Source organism: Lontra canadensis, unplaced genomic scaffold, assembly GCF_010015895.1.
Source record: "Lontra canadensis isolate GAN:19392208 unplaced genomic scaffold, GSC_riverotter_1.0 scaffold24, whole genome shotgun sequence".
Classification (NCBI taxonomy): Eukaryota; Metazoa; Chordata; class Mammalia; order Carnivora; family Mustelidae; genus Lontra; species Lontra canadensis.
The window spans coordinates 7,894,154-7,915,812 of NW_022631018.1; the positions used below are offsets into that span (position 1 = coordinate 7,894,154).

Sequence of the window (21,659 nt, forward strand, 5' to 3'; positions counted from 1 at the left end):
AAAAATAAACCCGAACAGAACTCACCGAGAATGGAGTTCATATGGCTATGTCCGGGAGACCTGTCTCAGCGGCTTATTTTAAATTTCATCTGGAAGATTTTTCTCCCCTTTCCTTCCTCATTCCACAATTTCTCTTTTGCCTTGTCTCCTTCTCCCGCCCTCCAAAAACAAAGAAAAAAAAAAAATCCCAAAACACACTCTGGTGACCTTTCATTACTCTCGTTCCTATACGGGGAAGCTAAGGAACTCACACCTAATGATGTAAAAGAGAACAAAATGGGAAAACCCACAGTTGCATTTAGAGAGCTGCCTTACTAATAGCAAACTCTGTGAAAAATCTAATTTAAAAATTGAGAGGATTCATAGGAAGGACCCCAACCGCCCCCTCCCCCCCACCAACCTGGTCTGGTCATACCAATGTTTCAACCCTGAACCTAAACAGATCCTCTATGGGATCCCATATGATTTACAGTCCTCAGAGATCGTTAACACAGATCTCAATGGAAACAGAGAAATGATTCTCTCAGGTAACAGATAATTAGGTTGAATAAATGATTTAGATGTTCCATGTTTACATAAGAATTTAACTTCCTTTAAAAAGAAACCAGTTCCTTCAAAAAGAGCTCTGAATCCCATCTCTAGCTAGAAAGTCTGAAAAATTCTCAGAACTTGAGACATGATTTGTCTTCTGTCACACTTATAAGCAGATGCCACTTTTCAGGGCATTTTCAGGTTGGACAGGCAGGACCAAGTGAGAAATACGGCTCCAGAGCCCGCTCAATTTGTCCTGGTCCATATGTTTGTAGGAGTTGGGTGTGTCAGAGCTGGTGAACTTGACTTTGAGGAAATCTCTCACTTTTTCTTCAATTTCCTTTAGGCCTAGACTGGTTCCCAGTGTCTCTTCCTCCAACAAGACAGTCAGGACTAAGGCTACATCTTTGAAGGCTGCATTTTCATGGTCACAATATTTATAGAAGATCAAAGTGGAGCCTGCAGGCAGTGACTCAAAGCGGTGTACCACGGCAGCATTCTGGCCATTCTGGAATCCATTGCTCAGTTCCCAATCTACCTCTTGTTTGACAACATCACTGTCCTGAGTAGCTTTGCCTGCCCCATCAATCCGGATGGCACGGACACTCCGGAAAGAAGAGTAGGCATCGGCAATTTGTTCACTCAGACATCTGAGTGCTTCTTCTGCATCCCGAGCTGCAGTGAGCAGCAAGATAGCAGGCTGAGGCCGGGGCTGGGAGCTGTTCAGATGTTTCTCCAGGAATGTAAGGCTCCTTTTCCACAGCTTCTCATCTTGACCTTGATACTTATTCATAAGTTGTTTCATCTGGTTCTGGAACTCTTGAACAGCAGTGGTGTCCGCCTCAGGACGATGAGGGAACAAGTAACTCCCAAGAGCCAAAGAAACTATCAGAACCAGTAGCCACCACCACATCTTGCTATAAGATGCACTTTTGGGTTGTCCAGTCACTTCTGCTCAGGACAGAAAAAAAAAAAAAAAAGAAAAGAAAGAAATGACAGATTCGAATACCATTTTTTTAGATTCAAGGACAAGTGACTTAAAATCAGTATTACTCTTCATAAACATTAGATAAAAGAGGAAGGAATTTAAAGAATGGAGCTAGTAATTTCTTTCTTTCTTTCTTTCTTTTTAAGATTTTATTTATTTGACGGAGAGAGAGCGCTCACAAGTAGGCAGGCAGAGAGAGAGGGGGAAGCAGGCTCCCTGCTGAGCAGAGCGCCTGATGCGGGGCTTGATCCCAGGACCCGGAGATCATGACCCGAGCTGAAGGCAGAGGCCCAACCCACTGAGCCACCCAGGTGCCCCAGAATTTACTTTCTTAAAGAAATGTTCTTCGGGCGCCTGGGTGGCTCAGTGGGTTAAGCCTCTGCCTTCAGCTCGGGTCATGATCTCAGGGTCCTGGGATCGATCCCCGCATCGGGCTCTCTGCTCAGCAGGAAGCCTGCTTTCCCCCCTCTCTCTGCCTACCTGTGATCTCTCTCTCTCTGTCAAATAAATAAATAAAATCTTAAAAAAAAAAAAAAAAGAAATGTTCCTCACATGTATTTAAGAAAATCTCACACCCATAGGTTTTAGGCATATAAGTATGCATGTGTCTCTTCAATGTCAAAATAATAAAAAGCCTTAAAAGGAAAAAGCAGAATTCAAAGATATGAAATGGCATAAGCAAGTCGGAAATAATATTATTTTTAAGGCAGAACTATTATTACTACTGTTAATATTTGGGAGGCAAACAATAATAAAAGTCACTTGATAATATAGTTTTAAATTCAGACACCCCAAATTCATACAGCTTATTATCCAGACATGCAATGTTTCTGAAGTATATAAAGGGACTAAAAAAGGATGCACTGTAAGTGAAAGTCTTCCATATTTTATAGTAGCTAGCTGTCCCTTTAATTGCACCGATGCCCACCTTTTGTGGAATGCAAGTTACTACCAGTAGAATTGATTATGCAATTCATTCCTAATTATTACTGGCAATAATAATATCAATTTACATTTATCTAGTGCTTTTCAGTTTATAAATACTTTCTCATGGGATGCCTGGGTGGCTCAGTTGGTTAAGCAGCTGCCTTCGGCTCAGGTCATGATCCCAGCATCCTGGGATCGAGTCCCGCATTCGGCTCCTTGCTCGGCGGGGAGCCTGCTTCTCCCTCTGCCTCTGCCTGCCATTCTGTCTGCCTGTGCTCGCTCTCTCTCCCTCTCTCTCTGACGAATAAATAAAATCTTAAAAAAAAAAAAAAAGAATCTAAATACTTTCTCATATACCACTTCATTTAAATAGAATAGGAACAATACTTTTACACCTTCTATTTTATTCGTACTATGAAACTTTTAGAGCAATGGTTGTCAAACTGTGATTGCTGGGTACCTCTAGATCCTTCCAAGAGGGTCCTTGAGGTTAAAAAGTTAGTCTCGTAACACTAAGATGTTATCTGACTTTTCCCACCATGTTGACATTTGCATTGATGGTGCAAAGCCATGGTGGGAAAAACAAATGATACCTTAGCATAGATCACAGGGCAGTGCTAACGTAGTCTTCGTACTCACAGCCATGCATTTAAGGCTATCAGCGAAACTGCTTCATAAAGCAGTTAAAATTATTTATCATATTAAAATTCAACCCTTGAATACAAATCTCGATAAACTATGCGAAGAACTGGGAAATATACATAAAGTGCTTCTGATACCTGGCACAGTACAGTAGTTTTCTCAGGGAAAAGAATTTTGTGCAACTGAATTGAGCTGAACTAGTACTTTTAAAAACAAGGGACAAACTATGGTTAGTCAGACTTGAGTATTTATTTGCCAGACATTTTCTTGAAAATGAACAAAGTGAGTCTGTTGTTTCTAGGAAAACAACTGACAATATTTGTTGCCAATTATAAAATTCACAGTTTAAAGTGAAAATTAGGATTGTGGAAATACTGTATGTGACACTATAAACTCGACAGCTCCTGAACCCTTAAAGACTTTTTCTCTCGAGATTGGTGGTGATATTAACAAATGTGATCTTTTTATACTGTATTAGAAATGTGTCAACATTCAGAAGATCTACATAATTTAGTGAACCAGTATTTTCCCAATGATCAGTGCATGATATTCCATTCAAAGTGCAAGAAAGGCCAATTTTAATGTAACAGAACACAAAAAATTCACTAATTTGGTTTCAGATCTTACATATTAAGTAACTTTTTGAGTTTGGACAGTATCAAAAGAGAATATCCCAAATTATATTTAGACTATTAAAAAAATCCACATTATCTGTATAAAGCTGTGTTTTTCTATATACCGCAATCAAAACAATATATTTAACAGACTGAATACAGAAGCTGATATGAGAATGCAGCTCTATTAACCCAGACACTGAAGAGATTAGAAAATATAAGCAATCTGTCACTATTCTTACTAAATTATTTAAAAATAAGTAGGTATTTTTAAAGTTTTTCAATTTTAATTTCTAGGTAAATATGGATAGGTATAGCCCATATTACATAAGAAAAGTTCTTTAAAGGTACCAATTTTGCTAGTGGAAAGTAGTACTGAGACCAAAGTGAGAGTCACTGTTATTTTCTTAGTACTCTTTGGGATAATAAATAGGCTTAGAGAATTAAAGAAACTTGCTGGAAGGCTGTGACAGAAGGTTAAGTGGTCTAATCTAATCCAAATACAGGTCTGTGGACTCTAAAACCCGTGGTAATCCTATTACATCAGGCCATGTGCCATCTTTCTTTTGACACAGCAAGGTTCACCTGGCTATTGGTATTAGCAGTTCTGCTTTTACTTTGGTCTTATGGTTAATTAAGTGAAAGGGAAAACCAGATGTTGTTTCATATAGTTTGTCCTTAAAGAATTTCACTGCTAGTAAAATATATAATTTTCCTCCTAAGTGCTTAAAATACAACTCTTCAAATAGCATTATTTTTTGCTGTCAAAAAAGTGTAAAACAATTATGTATGACCAATTTTAGAAACTCATTTAATAGAAACTGAATACACAAACTTACGTTGGCTAGTGGTTGAAGGAGACTGGTTTCCAAGCTCTGATTTCTGAATGCTGTCATCTAATGATAGGAATAATAAAGACTATCAATTTATGGTTCATAATTTAAGTATTTCCAACAGAGAAAGAAAATACAAATTCCACCAAGAGAATATAAGGCAGAAATCAGCCAGAAATAGAAGAAAATGTGGGAAGATCTAAATGCCCGTTAGACTGACAGCTCCTTGAGACTCAAGAGTTATTTCTTTCATAATTATTCACAGCATGCCATGGGGTCTAGTATAATGTATTTTATGCTTTATACATAAAATACATTTGTTTTGTGAGAAAGCCTTAAAGTATTTGACCCAAATTATTTAATGGAAGTAGTGAAACTTACGGCACAAAGTTAAGAGAACAAAGAAAATAAGCACAACTAAAAGAAAAGAAAACATGTTATACCATCTGAAAAACTGCCATATATTGAGCTCTTGCCTGGTGATGATGCTGTAAAAGGGAAAAAAGGACAAAACATGGATTATGGATTACGGATTACTGAGCTAACTGGACAAGGGTTTTAGGTAAAATGCAATGTTAATTGCATTCTCTACCTCTTCCTCTATTCTCTACCTCAGACTGATACAAATATTTACTCTGGTGCCTCTGATCATTTCAAGTATGAGTAATATTTTTAAAAATTATATTAAAAATTCTTCACCATTTCTATTGATAGACAATTCAGTTTTATTTAGGTTTATGGTTAAACCACAGATTTTAAAAGTAGTATTATCATGACTCCACCAAATCTCTATTTCTATCATTAGTTTAGCAAACAAAAACTATCCTAACTCTTTACTTTCCCCCTCCATACTTCTTGGCATGACCACAGATTTTAACATAAAAGAAAGAAGAAATGGAAAGACAGGGTTCAGAAGGTGAAGAAGCTGAGTTACTAATTTGTATGACCTATATTTACCAATACTGCTACCCATCATTTGCCTGGAGTTTTATAACTTATGTATCTATAAATGACCTTCCAGGTATTTGCCAAGAGCTTTCATTTGAGAAACAATGGACTAAACTAGAGGTATAAAATTAGTACTGCTAAGATACAGAAATAGTCTTATTTTTGGTCATATGACAAAAAACCCTCATATGAAACAAAATGACATCAATCTGCATTCTAAAGGCATATTGCTCTATAATTACTAGTTTAGCCTAGGAAATACATTATTTAAAACTTCCAAGTTAGGTCACCAAAGTTAACAACTCTATTACTAAAACAAACAAACAAATTCCATCAAATGATGTTTCTCTTGAATACCTTATCTTATGGTCGCAAAGATCAAATGAAACAATGTATGATATTATAATAATACATAATTACAATAATATAAAACTATAATACTGTACTATACATTATTATATAAAAAGATCAAATGAGATATTTTTATGTAATACCTAACTACCATATAATATATAACTATAATATTATACTTATAACATTAGTTATACAGTTATTATGTAACAAATGTAATAGTTACATAACTCAGAATATTTTAAATTTTAAAATTAAAAAAAACAAAGAAAATAATCTCATTTCAAAAAGAATAAAACACTTGGGAATAAACTTAAGGCAGTGAAAGACTTGTACACTGAAAACTATAAAACACTAATAAAAAATAAAAGCAGACGGGACGCGTGGGTGGCTCAGTTGGTTAAGTGACTGCCTTTGGCTCAGGTCATGATCCCAGAGCTCCAGATTGAGTCCCACATCAGATTCCCAGCTCAGCGGGGAGTTTGCTTCTCCCTCTGACCCTCTCCCCTCTCATGCTCTCTCTTCAAATAAGTAAATCTCAAAGTAAAAATTGAAGTAGACACAACTAAATGGAGATACCCATGTTCGTGGATTGGAGAATTAATATTCTTATAATGTCTCTACTACCCAAAGCAATATACAGATTCAGGACAATTCAATCAAAATTCCAATGACATCTTTTACAGAAATAGAAAACGACCCTAAAATCTGTATGGAAACACAAAAGATTCCAAATAGTTTAAAGAAATTTTGAGAAAGAACAACAAAGCTGGGGGTATCACACTTCCTGACTTCAAAATACATTATAAAACTAGAGTAATCAAAACAGTATGGCACTGGCATAAAAACAGACAGAGACCAATAGCAGAGAACAGAGTTCAGAAATAAAACCATGCAGATATGATCAAGTGATCTTTAACAAGGGTACTAACAATAAATGATGGGGAAAGAACAGTCTCCTAAAATATATGCTGCTGGGAAAACTGGATATCCACAAGCAAAAGAATGAATTGGACTCTTACACCATATACAAAAAATCAAAATGGATTCAAGATTTAAACATAAGAATCAAATAGGGGGTGCCTTGATGGCTCAGTTGAGGAGGATGTGACAACTGATCTTCAGTTCGTGAGTCTGAGCCCCATGTTGGGTGTAGAGATTGCTTAAAAAAAGAAAACTTAAGGAAAAAAAAAAAAAGACCCCCAAACCATAAAACTCTCAGAAAAAAAAGACAGGGAAAAAGCTTCCTGACATTGGTCTTGGCAATGATTTCCTATATATGACACCAAAACACAGGAAACAAAAGCAAAAACAGGCCACGGGAGTACAGCACACTTAAAAAACAGGATGAGCTATGTGATCAAAACTGCAGTAAGATTCACCTCATACCTGTTAAGATCGGCTATTATCCAAAAAACAAGAGCAAGGTACGTACAGAGGATGCCGAGAAAAGGGAATCCTTGTACACTGTAGGTAGGAATTTACATTGCTATAGCCACTATGGAAAAGAGTATAAAGGCGCCTCAGAAACTGAAGAATGAAACTCCCATATGATCCAGCAATCCCACTTTTGGTATACCCAAAGGAAATGAAATTAGGGTCTTGAAGAGAGATCTGTGTGCCCATGTGCACTGCAGTAATATTCACAACAGCCAAGCCATGGAAGCAGCCTAAGCGTCCACTGATGGATGAAAAGATAAAAAATGTGGCATACACACTTAATTCTTGAACAATATAGGTTTGAACTGTGCAGGTCCATTTATATGTGGATTTTTTTTTTTTAAAGACTTTACTTATTTGAGAGAGAGAAAGAGAGCACAAATAGTAGGAGGGAGAGAGGGAAAAGCAGGCTCCCTGCTGAACAGGGAGCCTGATACGGGGCTCGATCCCAGGACCCTGCGACCATGACCTGAGCTGAAGGAAGACGCTCAACCAACTGAGCCACCCAGGTACCCCCATATGTTTATTTTTTAAAATAAATAGATTGGAAAATTTTTTAATGATTTCGAACAATTTGAAAAAACTTACAGTAGAAATGGATAGCCTAGAAGTATTTTCAAATATTAAGAAAAAGATATTTTGTGAACACATAACATATATGTAGATACTCTTCTATCATTTGCTATCATAAAATACACACAAATGACAAAAGTCAAAATTTATCAGAATTTATGCACACAGACTGTACATGGTGCCATTTGCAGCTGAAAGAAATGTAAATGAACATAAAGATGCAGTATTAATAATTGCATAAAACTGACAGTAGTATATACTTTAATAATGCCACAGGTATTACAGAAAAAGCCATCAAACCCAAAACAATAAATTCCTGCCAGAGAAAACTGTGTCCAGATGTGTAGGACCTCAGAGGATTTACAATACAGCCAATCAAGGAAATCATGAAAGAAATCATGGATGTGGCAGAAAAGGTAAGGGGTGAAGGGTTTCAAGATATAGATCTTGTATTTCAAGCTATACTAAAAAGCTGTCGTAATCGAAACAGTATGGTATTGACACAAAAACAGATATAAAGGTCAGTGGAACAGAATAAAGAGCCCAGAAACAAACTCATTATTACACAATCAATCTTCGACAAAGGAGGAAAGAATATGCAATGGGAAAAAGACAGTCTCTTCAACTCATAGTGTTGGAAAAACTGGACAGCTAAATGCAAAAGAATAAAACTGGACCCCTCTCTTAAACCATCTACAAAAAGATACTCAAAATGAATTGAGGACCTAAATAAATGTAAGAGCTGAAACCACAAAAATCCTAAAAAACAGCACAGGTGATAATGTCTCTGACATCGGCTGCTGCAACTTCTTTTCTAGATAGGCCTCCTAAGGCAAGGGAAACAAAAGCAAAAATAAATTATTGGGACTCCACCAAAATAAAAAAACTTCTATACAGCAAAGGAAATCATCAGCAAAACTAAAAGACAACCTACATAATAAGAGAAAATATTTGTAAATGACATGTTTGATAAAGGATTAGTACCCGAAATAGAGAAAGAACTATAACTCAACACACACAAAAACGAATAACCCAATTAAAAATGGGCACAAGATATGAACTAGATATTTCTACAAAGAAAACACAGATGGCAATAGACACATGAAAAGATGCTCAATATCATGCATCATTAGGAAAATGCAAATCAAAACCACAATGGGATATCACCTCACACCTGTCAGAATGGAGAAAATAAAAAACACAAGAAGCAAGTGTTGCCATAGACGAGGAGAAAAAATAATCCTCGTTGTATTAATGGTGGGAATCAAACTGGTGCAGCCGCTGTGCAAAACAGTATGGAGGTTCTTCCAAAAACTAAAAATAGAACTACCCTATGATCCAGTAATTCCACTATGGGGTGTTTAACCGAAGAATATGAAAACACTAATTTGAAAAGATACACTCATCATTATGTTTACTGCAGCATTATTTACAATAGCCAAATTATGGAAGCAACCCAAGTGTCCACTGATAGATGAATGGATAAGGAAGATCTGGGGTGTGTGTGTGTGTGTGTGTGTGTGTGTGTATAAAAAATGAAATCTTGCCATCTGCACAACATGGACGAATCTAGAGGGTATAATGCTAAGTGAAATAAACCAGTCAGAGAAAGACAACTACCATATGACTTCACTCATATGTGGAATTTAACAAAGAAAGCAAACAAAGAAAAAAGAAACAAAAGAAAAAAACAGACTCTTAAATACAGAGAACAAACTGATGGTTACCAGAGGGGAGGGAGGTGGGAGGAGGGGGGACAGGTGAAGGGGATTAAGAGTACACTTTCTGTGAGAAGCTCTGAGTAACTGCTGAGTCACTATACTGTATACATGAAACTAACATCACACTGTATGTTAATTATACTGGAATTAAAAACAAAGATATGCATCTTAGAGACACTCATGAGCCAAGAGCACACCAGAGGAATTAAAAGATGACATGATGGAGATGAGTTGTGCCTGCACTGAGGAAGAAGGCAGAAGATCGAGAAGAAGTGTCAGAAAACAAACTGACGTTAGATAATCTGGCAGAAGGCTTCCAATTATTCAAGACCGCCTTTGACTTCTTTTACAACATGGACTCTTTTATGATAGAGGCACTGGAACTAAAGGAAATGGTGGAAGAAAGTTGGTGCCATACAGACACATTTTTTGAGATATGAGAAGGCAAAAAAAAAAAAATCAGACAGAAATTAAGCATTTTGGTATGTGCCTGCCTTTTCTGCCTCCCCTTCTACATTCTCCACCTTTTCAGCCTCTGCCCCCTTAAGACAGCAAGATCAACCCTTCCTTTTCCTCCTCAGCCTACTTGATACAAAGACGAGGTTGAAGACCTTTATGATGATGCACTTCCACCTAATGAACAATAAATAACCAACACGCTGTACAGTCAATGAGCTTATCTGTTTTATGTGTATGAATGTCTTGGTGTGAAAATCTAATTAACTGTACGACAAGAACTGTAGGAGATGTTTCTGTGTCATCGTCTTCTCCTATGTAGTCACTGTGTAGAACATGGTGCGCAAGACTTGTATGGAAGAGGATAGCCTATCCTTTTATAGGCATAAAAGGAGTGATACTTCATATAAAACTCATAATGTCAGTTTTCTTACTGTTTCATAACTTTGTTTTCAAAGAAATAGGATACTGTATACGTCTCTCTCTAGTAACTGGAGAAACTGCCTATTGGCCTATCATCACAGGTAAATGTTTTTTATTTTTATTTTTTATTTATTTTTTTAAATATTTTATTTATTTATTTGACAGACAGAGATCACAAGTAGGCAGAGAGGCAGGCAGAGAGAGAGGGAGGAAGCAGGCTCCCTGCTGAGCAGAGAGACCAATGCGGGGCTTGATCCTAGGACCCTGGGATCATGACCTGAGCCGAAGGCAGAGGCTTTAACCCACTGAGCCACCCAGGCACCCCTGTATGAATCATTATACCTGTAAGTAAATACAAATATCTTTTTCACATTATCCTCTATTTTTTTTAAAAGATTTTATTTATTTATTTGACAGAGAGAGAGCACAAGCAGGGGGAGAGGCAGAGAGAGAGAGGGAGAAGCAGGCTCCCCGCAAAGCAGGAGAAGCCCGATTTGGGACTCGATCCCAGGACTGTGGGATCATGACCCGAGCCGAAGGCAGTGGCTTAACCAACTGAGCCACCCAGGTATCCCATATCCTCTAATTTTTAATAGTGTTAATAATACATATAAAATCTACAATGTTTTGCATCATATAAAACAGAGTGGTAGGTTCTGACAAGCAATTCATTTTATGAGGAATCTAAAATAGTCGAATACACAGAAGCAGAGAGTAGAATGGTGGTTTCTGGGGGAAGGAGAAAATGAGGAGGTATTAAAGGGTACAAAGCTTCAGTTATACAAGATGAGTAAGTCCTAAAACTCTACTATAAAGCAGAGCACCTATAGTTAACAATACTGTACTGTATATTTAAAATTTGCCAAGAGGGTAGATCTTATGTTAAGTGCTCTTATCATACACACACATAATAATAAATAAAGAGGGCGGGAGGAAACTTTTGGAGGTGATATACTTATGGCATAGTTTCCCAGATGGTCATGGTTTCCCAAATGTATATTTATCTCCAAGCTCACTGAGTTGTATACATTAAATGTATGCAATCATACTTTAATAAAATGACTAAAAAAGTTACGAGGATGGCAGCAGAGGAAACTGCAGTGAAAGGACATGTGAAACATAATACAATTGTCTTAGAAAAAAAAAAGCCACCAAGAAAATGTTTATCTTGGGGCGCCTGGTTGGCTCAGTGGATTAAAGCCTCTGCCTTCAGCTCAGGTCATGATCCCAGGGTCCTGGGATCAAGCCCCGCATGGGGCTGTCTGCTCAGTGGAGAGCCTGCTTCCCCCTCTCTCTCTGCCTGCCTCTCTGCCTACTTATGATCTTTGTCAAATAAATAAATAAAATCTTAAAAAAAAATGTTTATCTTGAATATCTTACTTCACGGTTATAAAGTTCAAATGAGATAATGTATGAAAATTGTTAAGTTCTCTTCTATAATGATTTTAATGATGGACAGCTGAAGAACAGTTATTATATAACATGCAATATAAACTTCACAGAACAGGAACAAACTTAATAAGGTATCTATTGCTCAGGCAGAGCATCTCTATCCTTCTTATTAAAAAATATTATTAGAAACAGTGACAGAGGGGCACCTGGGTGGCTCAGTTGGGTAGGCGACTGCCTTCAGCTCAGGTCATGAACCTGGAGTCCCAGGATTGAGTCCTGCATCGGGCTCCCAGCTCCATGGGGAGTCTGCTTCTCCCTCTGACTTTCTCCTAGCCCGTGTTCTATCTCTCTCTCAAATAAATAAATATTAAAAAAAAACAACAACAGTGACAGAAATTCCTTAAAAACACACACACAAAAGATAAAGCTCAAGATTTTCCAGTTTGAAGAGTACAGTAACAATCAGTCACTCTATAAATGTCAAGAGCAGAGGGCATGACTCTTTCATAGTCATTATTATTACACAATATATTGTTAATAAACACTAGTAATTATTCATTTATTATTTAGACTTAAAAATTGTGTTCACATACATCTTAAGCTAATTAGAATAACCTAATTATAGGCACTATTATCTCTAAAGGAAAGAAAATTGAGGTTCACAAAGGTTAAGGAGCTTTACCAAGATCACTCTATTAGTAAGTAATAGAGTTGGGACTGGAGCTCTAACTCTAAACTCTCTTTCGTGTCTCTGAACTACTTTTAGAGAAGTTCCAAAGCATGTATACTGATGAACCACTGATTCAGAGGTCTGACCCCTGCATAGAAACTCTTCCCTATTCTCACCATTTTATCATCTGGGAAATAGGAAAAATAAATATAGTGGTACCATCTTCCCCAAAAGGGTAGGACATAGGCAGAAACCCAAACTGGGACCTGTCTACCCAAGGAAGTGGTGCTAACACAGGATGACAATAAGAATTAAAAATCCCAGGGTGCCTGGGTGGCTCAGTGGGTTAAAGCCTCTGCCTTCAGCTCAGGTCATGATCTCAGGATCCTGGGATGGAGCCCCGCATCGGGCTCTCTGCTCGGCAGGGGGCCTGCTTCCTCCTCTGTCTCTGCCTGCCTCTCTGCCTACTTGTGATCTCTGTCAAATAAATGAATGGGATCTTAAAAAAAAAAAAAAAATTAAAATCCCAGATTCCTGAACACCTAAATATGAAAATTAATTTTTTTAGCACTAAAGCAGGCAGAAATGTAAACTTAATGAAATATGAAATTCAGAATGCTAAGCCAACAATTTTTTAAAATGATTTTGGATTGAAAGGGTCTATAAGGCTGTATGACAATCACTGCAGTCTTCCACTTCCATCAAAAATATTTTCTTCGGGGCGCCTGGGTGGCTCAGTGGGTTAAAAATATTTTCTTCGTGTTCACTGTTCTTATCTTAAAGTCCTCATGTGGTTAAGTGTCTAAAAAATTCTGGTATCTGCATCCTACTTCTGGTACATAATTTCTATATAACTCTCAAAACTATATATGGTAGATGGCTATTAATCAGTATACAGTTACTTAAGCCATAATAAGTGCACTAAGTTAAGATAAAGTAGGGATGCAAACAGATAAAGTACCAAGACTTAGCTATCAATTTAGCAACTAAAAAGATCTATTTCTACATTCTAATCAGATCTTCAACATCATTATTTTCCTTTCTGCACTGCATTTGCACAGTGTCTTATCAGAGGAAATAAAAATTATACAAATATTTTTTGGTAATAATGTGTACTATACTTCACTTACTTGGAAGAAATGTATCTGCTATAAATTATACAGACTACATAGTTAAGAAGTAACACAACAGATGTCCCAGATTTATATAGTGTATATACTTAAACTCAACCATTTTTACTTCTTTTTTTTTTAAGATTTAATTTATTTATTTCACAGACAGAGATCACAAGTCAGACAGAGTACACAAGTAGGCAGAGAGGCAGGCAGAGAGAGAGAGGGAAGCAGGCTCCCCGCCGAGCAGAGAGCCCATGAAGGGCTCGATCCCAGGACCCTGGGATCATGACCTGAGCCAAAGGCAGAGGCTTTAACCCAGTGAGTCACCTAGGCGCCCCAACCATTTTTACTTCTAAGAATATATTTCTCAGATCTATAAAGTAAGTTTTAATTTTTTTTTTTTAGAGAACGGGGGGAAGGGAGGAACAGAGGGAGAGAATCTAAAGCAGGCTCCACACCCAACACAGAGCCTGACCTGGAGCTCGATCTCACAACTCTTGAGATCATGACCTAAGCTGAAGTCAAGAATCAGACACTTAACCAAGTAAGCCACTCAGGCACCCCATAAGTTTTAATTTTTGATACTTGTTATAAACATAATCCTAGTAAGCTAAATAATTAATATTTGTCTTTCTTATTATAATAGGTCAGAAAGAGCAAACTGTAAGAAGAAATGTTTTTTGTTTTTAAAGATTTTATTTATTTGAGAGAGAGAGACAGACAGCAAGAGCAGGAACACAAGCAGGAGGAGTGGGAGAGGGAGAAGCAGGCTTCCCACCGAGCAGGGAGCCTGATGTGGGGCTCAATCCCAAGACCCTGGGATCATGACCTGGGTCAAAGGCAGACACTTTAAAACTGAACCACCCAGGCGCCCCAAGAAATGGTTTTCTGATAGCAAGGTACATACAATATGGAATGACAGCCAACAATAAAGCAAGGATAGAATGTTTTTTCAATTTTAGATGGCTGAAGAACTCACACGTGGGATATAAATTCACTGGTGAGAAAAAATGAGCTGTGACCGTTACTACTTTGCTGATGATGGAAAAGCAAAGCCACAGAGGTTTGTTTACTACAAGGTAACCTTGTCCTATTACAGTCTGTCCTTTCCTTTCATTTTTTGTGTTTTTTTTTAAGACTTTATTTTTAAGGAATTTCTACATCCAGTGTGGGCCTTGAACTCACAACCCCAAGATCAAGAGTCACACACTCCACCAACTGAGCCAGCCAGATGCCCCCCTACAGCTAGTCATTTCTTGAACAAGAAATATGTGATGGGAATTTTCATATTATCTAAACAAAAAGTAAGGAAGTACCTGATGACCTTGAGATTTTTTTGTGGTTAGATGAATAAAGAAGGAATAAAAGGTTAAGGATGACTTTTTTTTTTTTTTTAACACAGTCAAGATTTAATCCAGACACAGTTATAGAAATTATGAAAGACACTGAACTCAAAGCATGATTATTTCATCATATCTATTTATGGTATTTCTCAAATTTTGTGACATTTAAACCTAAACATGAATATACTATTTGTAGGTTTCAATCTTTATTACTTAATACAATGGGCAGGCAGAGTTGCTCTAAGTGGTTATTTATATAAAAGGAAACAAAGTCTGCTACAAATAAAAACCAGGTACTGTCAGGAGAGTAGACAGAATTGACAACTTGTGAAGTCTGGACCCATCATCCACCGGTTTTCCCACACCATCTTCTGCTCCTCCAAGCAGACGGAAATAACCAGTAATCATAGCTGTTCTTTATTAATGAAATCACAGTCTAAATCCCTATCTGAAGAACTAAGTATTTTTGTATGTTGAATAATAAAGACAACAAATAAACTTACAATTACTTCAGGGATAGGTAGAGATTTATCAACTTACTTTGTGTCCTAGCCCTTATTCTTGCAGCTTGTTCAAACCATTCCTGAGGTTTTTTTTGATATCCCGAGCCTGAAGCAAATACATATATCAAGATTATCATTTCACATACTTTGAAAATGTATACCATACAAATTTACAAGGTAAATTTATCAGAGAGGCAAAACAAATTTGGGGAGGAAAATAACAAAATCAATAGGTTCAGAAGTAAAAGATAATGTTAAAATATCATACCATGAAGGATGAACCACTACTTAAAGTAAAATAGGCAGCAAATAAATACATAATCACCTAATAGACAAACCTATGTACAAGTCCTTTGTTCTGGTCTGAGAATGACTGAATTCAAAAATAACTGAACTTGATTTCAGTATTAAGAAGAAAAAGTTCACATTTATTCTTGTAAATAAGTTACTTCAGGTCAAATAGTCCTAAACACATTTCTGCATCACAGAGTAATTACACATTTGGTACCAATGTCTGGTGGGATTAAAAGGCAAAGAAGATAAAATTACTTAAAATGCTATTCAAATCTAAATTTGACAAAGTCAAAATTACTTGACTAATAAAAGAACAGACAACCAATCACATACTTAGCACAGAAGGGTGCTTATCAACAGTTATGAAGTCTCGACCTAAAACAGACCAGAAAGAAAGGTCATACAACATATGGAAATAAGAACTGCACAGACATTTTAGTTATAGAATATGGATACTATAAACCAAAAAAATCCCCCCAAAATCAAACCTTTCTTTCATCAGTCCCAAACATGTAATATATCCATTTTTTTCCTTTTCTAAACTTAAGTATTCAAGAATTAAATATTAGTAAGTCAACTTTTGGATCAATACCATCGAAATAATGGCTGCATGCAGTGAATTGTTTACCAGGTATGAAGTGTAATTTTACTTAATTTTCACAGTTTATGTGGTTGATCCCATTATTCCTAATTACAAGCAGGACACTGAAACGTATCATTTGTCCAAGATTACGTATCTAGAGGTAGCAGAGCTGAGATATAAACCCAGGCAGTCCATATATGTTAATATATACTATAGAAGCAATATTGTGGGCATTGCAAAGTAGTTATGGAGAGAAAGATGCTATTTTTTGTTTTGGGATGGTACCTACAGACAACTGTAAAATGATACAATGGGACAACTAGAAGTGGTATTTCAAACAACTATAACAAAATAAATATTCAAATCTGCCCTAAAGAAATGAGTTATTTCTACAGATTGATACAAATGTCACAGTAAATTTGTCAATTTTTTTCAGCATACAAATGCAATATACACTAGCTGTAAAAGAAATAAAACACTTTAGAAATGTACAACTTAAAAATTCATAAATATTTATTAAGTACATACTATGGGCAGGAATACCATAGTGAATAAGACGTATGAACATTCTTTCAGATTTATTTTCAGTCTATACCAACAAAATACTTTTTAAAAAAAGCAGACATATGCTTTTTAAAATGTCTTTTAAAGATTTATTTATTTGAGAGAGCCTACGTGCATGTGAGGGAGCAGAGACGGAGCAGCGTGGGAAGTGGGAGGGCAGAAGGGGAAGGAGAGGGAGCAGGAGAGGGAGAGAATCTCAAATAAACTCTGCACTGAGTGCAGAGCCCAACACGGTGCTCATTCCCACAACCGGAATGACCTGAACCGAAACCAAGAGCAGAACCTTGACCAGCTGAGCCACCCAGGCACCCCAAGAAGTACTTTAAAAAAAAAAAAATCTCTGACTTAGATCTGTATCTATTTTTTTTTAAGATTTTATTTATTTATTTGACAGAGAGAGAGAGATTACAAGTAGGCACAGAGACAGACGGAGAGAGTGGGGAAGCAGAGAGCCCAATGTGGGACTCGATTCCAGGAACCTGAGACCATGGACCTGAGCCGAAGGCAGAGGCTTAACCCACTGAGCCACCCAGGCACTCTATATGGAGATACTTTTAAGAGCGTCCAAAGATCAAAGATATAGAATAACAAAGGGCAAAGGTACCAGATGATTCAGCAAGTAATTTTACACAAATGACTGATTTTCCTGTCTCAGTGGCTTTTGTTTTATTGCAGTTTTAAGTTCAAACCCAAACCTTCCAAAAACTAAATATATAAAAAGTGAAATAAAATGGAATTCTATGAACACAGTAATTACAAAACAGATTTCTAAAGACTTTTTCTTTAAAAACAGTCTCATGGGACACCTGGGTGGCTCAGTCAGTTAAGTGTCTCTGCCTTTGGCTCAGGTCATGATCCCAGGGTTCTGGGATGAAGTCCCATATCTGGCTCCTTGCTCAGCAGGAAGCCTGCTTCTCTTTCTGCAACAAATAAAGAAATAAAAATCTTTATTTATTTATTTATTAAGTAAATAGTCTCGTATTTTAAAAAAGGTGATGTAGAGGGGCGCCTGGGTGGCTCAGTGGATTATAGCCTCTGCCTTTGGTTCAGGTCATGATCCCAGGGTCCTGGGATTGAGCCCCGCATTAGGCTCTCTGCTCAGAAGGGAGCCTGCTTCCCCCGCCCCACCTCTGCCTGACTCTGCCTACTTGTGATTTCTGTCTGTCAAATAAATAAATAAAATCTTAAAAAAAAAAAAAGGTTATGTGGAAAGAAAAAAAATCCTTGAAAATTTTATATACAAGTATATTGTAGGTTGATTAATAATTAACTCAAATTCTGGGACTTGATTTATAAATGGAAGGGAAGAAACTATCATTTCTGCTTAACCTAAGAAATACATATCTATGGTATATAATCTGCAAAATACAGAAGGAAAAGAAAAATGTCACCAATTACTCTACCATCCTAAACAAATCACTGTTATTAGCATTTTACTGTATTACTTTCCAATCTTTTCTTTTGTTAAATTTTCTCAACACATTGTGAAAATTTTTAAGATTGTAAGTGAGGCTATAAGATTTTTATATACCTACCACCTAGTTTATCATTAACTTTTTACTATACCTTGGTTTATTACTTATTCAACCTTCCAAACTTTTGCAACAGGGCTCAAATCATACTACATATAAAATTTTATATCCTTATTACAATATGTACACGTAAGGAGACTCAAACTACATTAGTTAAATTAAACTGAAAACAGTCAACAAATTTATATGGGAAGCAAGGACATTCAATAAGTCACAGAATGCAGATGCTTGTTTTTTAAATTCAAGCTTAAGTACAGAACTGAAGCAAATTCAAGATGCTGAATGAGTTTTTTAGCATTCACGAGATCTCTTTTTGAATACTGCATGATAAACTGGAAAAGAGGATCTTTAAAAAAGAACAGCATTTGACCACACACACAGATAGACTTTTAAGAACTGAAGACACGGTTTTACTTACTTTGTGATGGCTGCCAAAATGATTCTGGATATTGAGTTGATGATCTGGTTGTCTGATCTAAAAAAACAGCAACAAAAATAAATACAGTACACTATAAAGTATAAGTATATTTTTTAAGTGCATATTTTATAGGAGAACAATGAGTAATAAAGAAGCAAAGATATTCAGTAAAACCCCAGGGAATTCAACACTTGGGCACACAATTTATTTTTAAAAAGTTTCTAAAGAGTCATATTGTATCTAAAAAATTAACTAATTATCTCTTTCCCTAACCACTTCCTAAAGAGAAAAATGTAAGGTATGGAACATGGCATGAGGTAAGGGAGATAAAAAAAGCTTTTGAGTTGGGAACATTTAGTTTATGATGGATCTTCTTAAAATCATTACTACCCATTTTGCCTCAAATTTTTCTTGTAAGTGGCCAATACATTATATATTTTAGTCTACTCTTCTTTAAAAACTTGTTTTCGTATAAAGATGGGAATCATAACTAAACCTGTTCAAAAGCAATCAGATTGTTATCCTGGAAGCAGGAGCATTTGACATATTCAAGGTGGTGGCTAAATATTTTTCTTACCATATTCTATTACTAAATAATTCCAAGCATCAATATCTAAAACATATTACTGAAATAATATATTAACTAATGTGTTACATTTATTATAAAATAAAAACAGACATTTTAAATGGATGAAATATAAATATACATGAAATTCTAGTATTTTCTTCCTGCACTCCAATGGATCTGTTTTTTGTTTTGTTTTTATTCAAATTTCAGTTAGTTAACATATGGTATACTACCAGTTTCAGATGTAGGATTAAGTTACTTAACAACGCTTCCAGATACTCCCTGGTGCTCAGCACAGCAAATGCACTCCTTAATCCCATCACCTGCTTCACCCATTCCCCACCCACCCTCCCCTACAGGTCCGGTTGTCCTCTATCGTTAAGAGTCTGTTTCTTTCTTTGCCTCTCTCTCTCTTTTTTCCCCCTTGGCTCATTTGTTTCTTCTTGTACCTCTTCTGTGATAATTAGCCCAGGAAATAATCTAGGAAAATATGTATTCTTCTTAATATGCTCCCCTTTTTGTTCTTTAGCTAGTTTTCTTCCACATGCGGGTATGTGCTTCATTAAGAATTTACTAGAATCCTAAAGGGATCACAGAGCCTGTGGTTTACGTAGTTTCGAAGAGTTATATGCTAGTAGCAATGGCGTCAAATTATTGGCTATATGAATGGCTTAATCAGTCTCTAATTTTTAGAGCTTTGTGTATACTTATACCAAAACTTATACCAAACTTACACCAAAACTAATAAGAACCATGAATTTCAGTGCTTACTATGTGACAGGTACTTTCTAGGTGCTTGCACATGTGACTTAATTTAACCTCTTAAAAACCCAGATGCGGAAACTGAGGAACACAGAAGTTAAACAATGGCCCGAGGGCACCAACCTAGTGGAGGAGGAGTGGAACCCCGGGATTCAGGCTCCAGAGCCCATGTTCTTAACCACTATGCTAGAATGGTGCATATCTCCTTTGGGATTTCTGTATCAAGAAAGAATGGGGGAAAATGAGGAAGGGTGGAAAATAGAATACCAAATGCCCATATGCCAGCTTATGAGCTTATTTTTAAAATGGAACGATGAAGTAAAACAGGAATTACAGAAATTCTCAAAAGGTGGTGAGGGGAAAGTAAAAATTTACTCTTTCATAGGACTAAAATATAAATTCATTATCTGCAGAGTTTACAAATTGGTTCAGCAGCCTCTTAAGACTCAACTGGTATTTTTTTCTCTTCAGTCAATTCTTTCCTTTACTACACAAATTCACGTGAACAATCATAAACTGTTATTACCGACCTGGTGTGAATTTGAACAATCCAGAGATAAAAGCAATTACCTAGGTATATTAAAACTTCCTAAATGCTAACTAACATTCCTGTTGGTATAATGAGTACCAATGCCAATGAGATCAGTTTCCCTATAAGATGTAAAAAAATTTTTTTAGATTTCTTTGAGAGGGAGAGAGAGCAAGTGTGTGTATACTCACACACACACGAGTATGCAAGAGGAGGGAGGGCGAGAGGTAGAGGGACAAGCAGACTCCCTAAGAGGGAAACCTGACATGGGGCTCAATTCCAGGACCCTGAGATCACGACCAGAGTTGAAGGCAGATGCTTAAGCCACTAAGCCATCCCAGGAATCCCTCTCTATAATATGTTTTTAAAAAACTACAAATAACTCTTCTTTCGAGCACAAAAAGTATCTTCTATTCCATTAATATCAAAGTAGGCTAAAAAGTGACTTATTTATTTAGATGTTACATGACATTACTACTAATTAGATGCACACATGAAATGGGTAATTTTAATAAATAGTAAAAAGTACACAACTTTTAATAAAACACTTTGAAGTATTTTAAAAGCAAATTCACAAATGCCTTTATATTTTAGCTAAAAAGCTCCTAAGATAAAGTCATACGTATATAAAGCAATATTACCTCCAGAATCAAGAGAATCCCCGGATCTGACCTTAACAGTAGTAATATCACTGTCAGAGCTGTCTTGATCGTCCTGTTCAGTTTCTCCTAAAAAGAAGTAAATCATACACTAGCAGAGTCTTTACTCAATACTTTAATGATCTAGATTAAAAAACAAATAATTCAACATTAAAATGAGACCTCTCAAATTATCAGATATAGAATTATTATTTATTATGCTTACTATTCTGGATCACAAATTTTCATACAAGCTAAAATGAGTTCATTAATGTTCTCTGAGGCACATAATTATCTCTCA

The 21,659-nt window shown here is 36.4% G+C and overlaps 1 protein-coding gene across 4 annotated transcripts in view; it reads right to left on the reverse strand.

Annotated features, from left to right (window-relative positions):
* Positions 1–422: 422 nt before the first annotated feature.
* The window catches only part of TOR1AIP1 (torsin 1A interacting protein 1), a 39,930-nt gene continuing 18,693 nt past the window's right edge, over positions 423–21,659 (reverse strand). For 2 of the 4 annotated variants that reach the window (XM_032862729.1, XM_032862727.1), the window contains 7 exons: positions 21,362–21,448; positions 18,862–18,918; positions 16,098–16,139; positions 15,508–15,576; positions 4,979–5,023; positions 4,542–4,598; positions 423–1,482 (listed from right to left, as the gene is read on the reverse strand). In XM_032862729.1, coding sequence (XP_032718620.1) covers positions 698–1,482; positions 4,542–4,598; positions 4,979–5,023; positions 15,508–15,576; positions 16,098–16,139; positions 18,862–18,918; positions 21,362–21,448 — 1,142 coding nt within the window. In that variant the 3' untranslated portion in view covers positions 423–697. The remainder of the gene's footprint in view (positions 1,483–4,541; positions 4,599–4,978; positions 5,024–15,507; positions 15,577–16,097; positions 16,140–18,861; positions 18,919–21,361; positions 21,449–21,659) is intronic. The other 2 variants (XM_032862728.1, XM_032862730.1) reach the window with 2 other exon arrangements.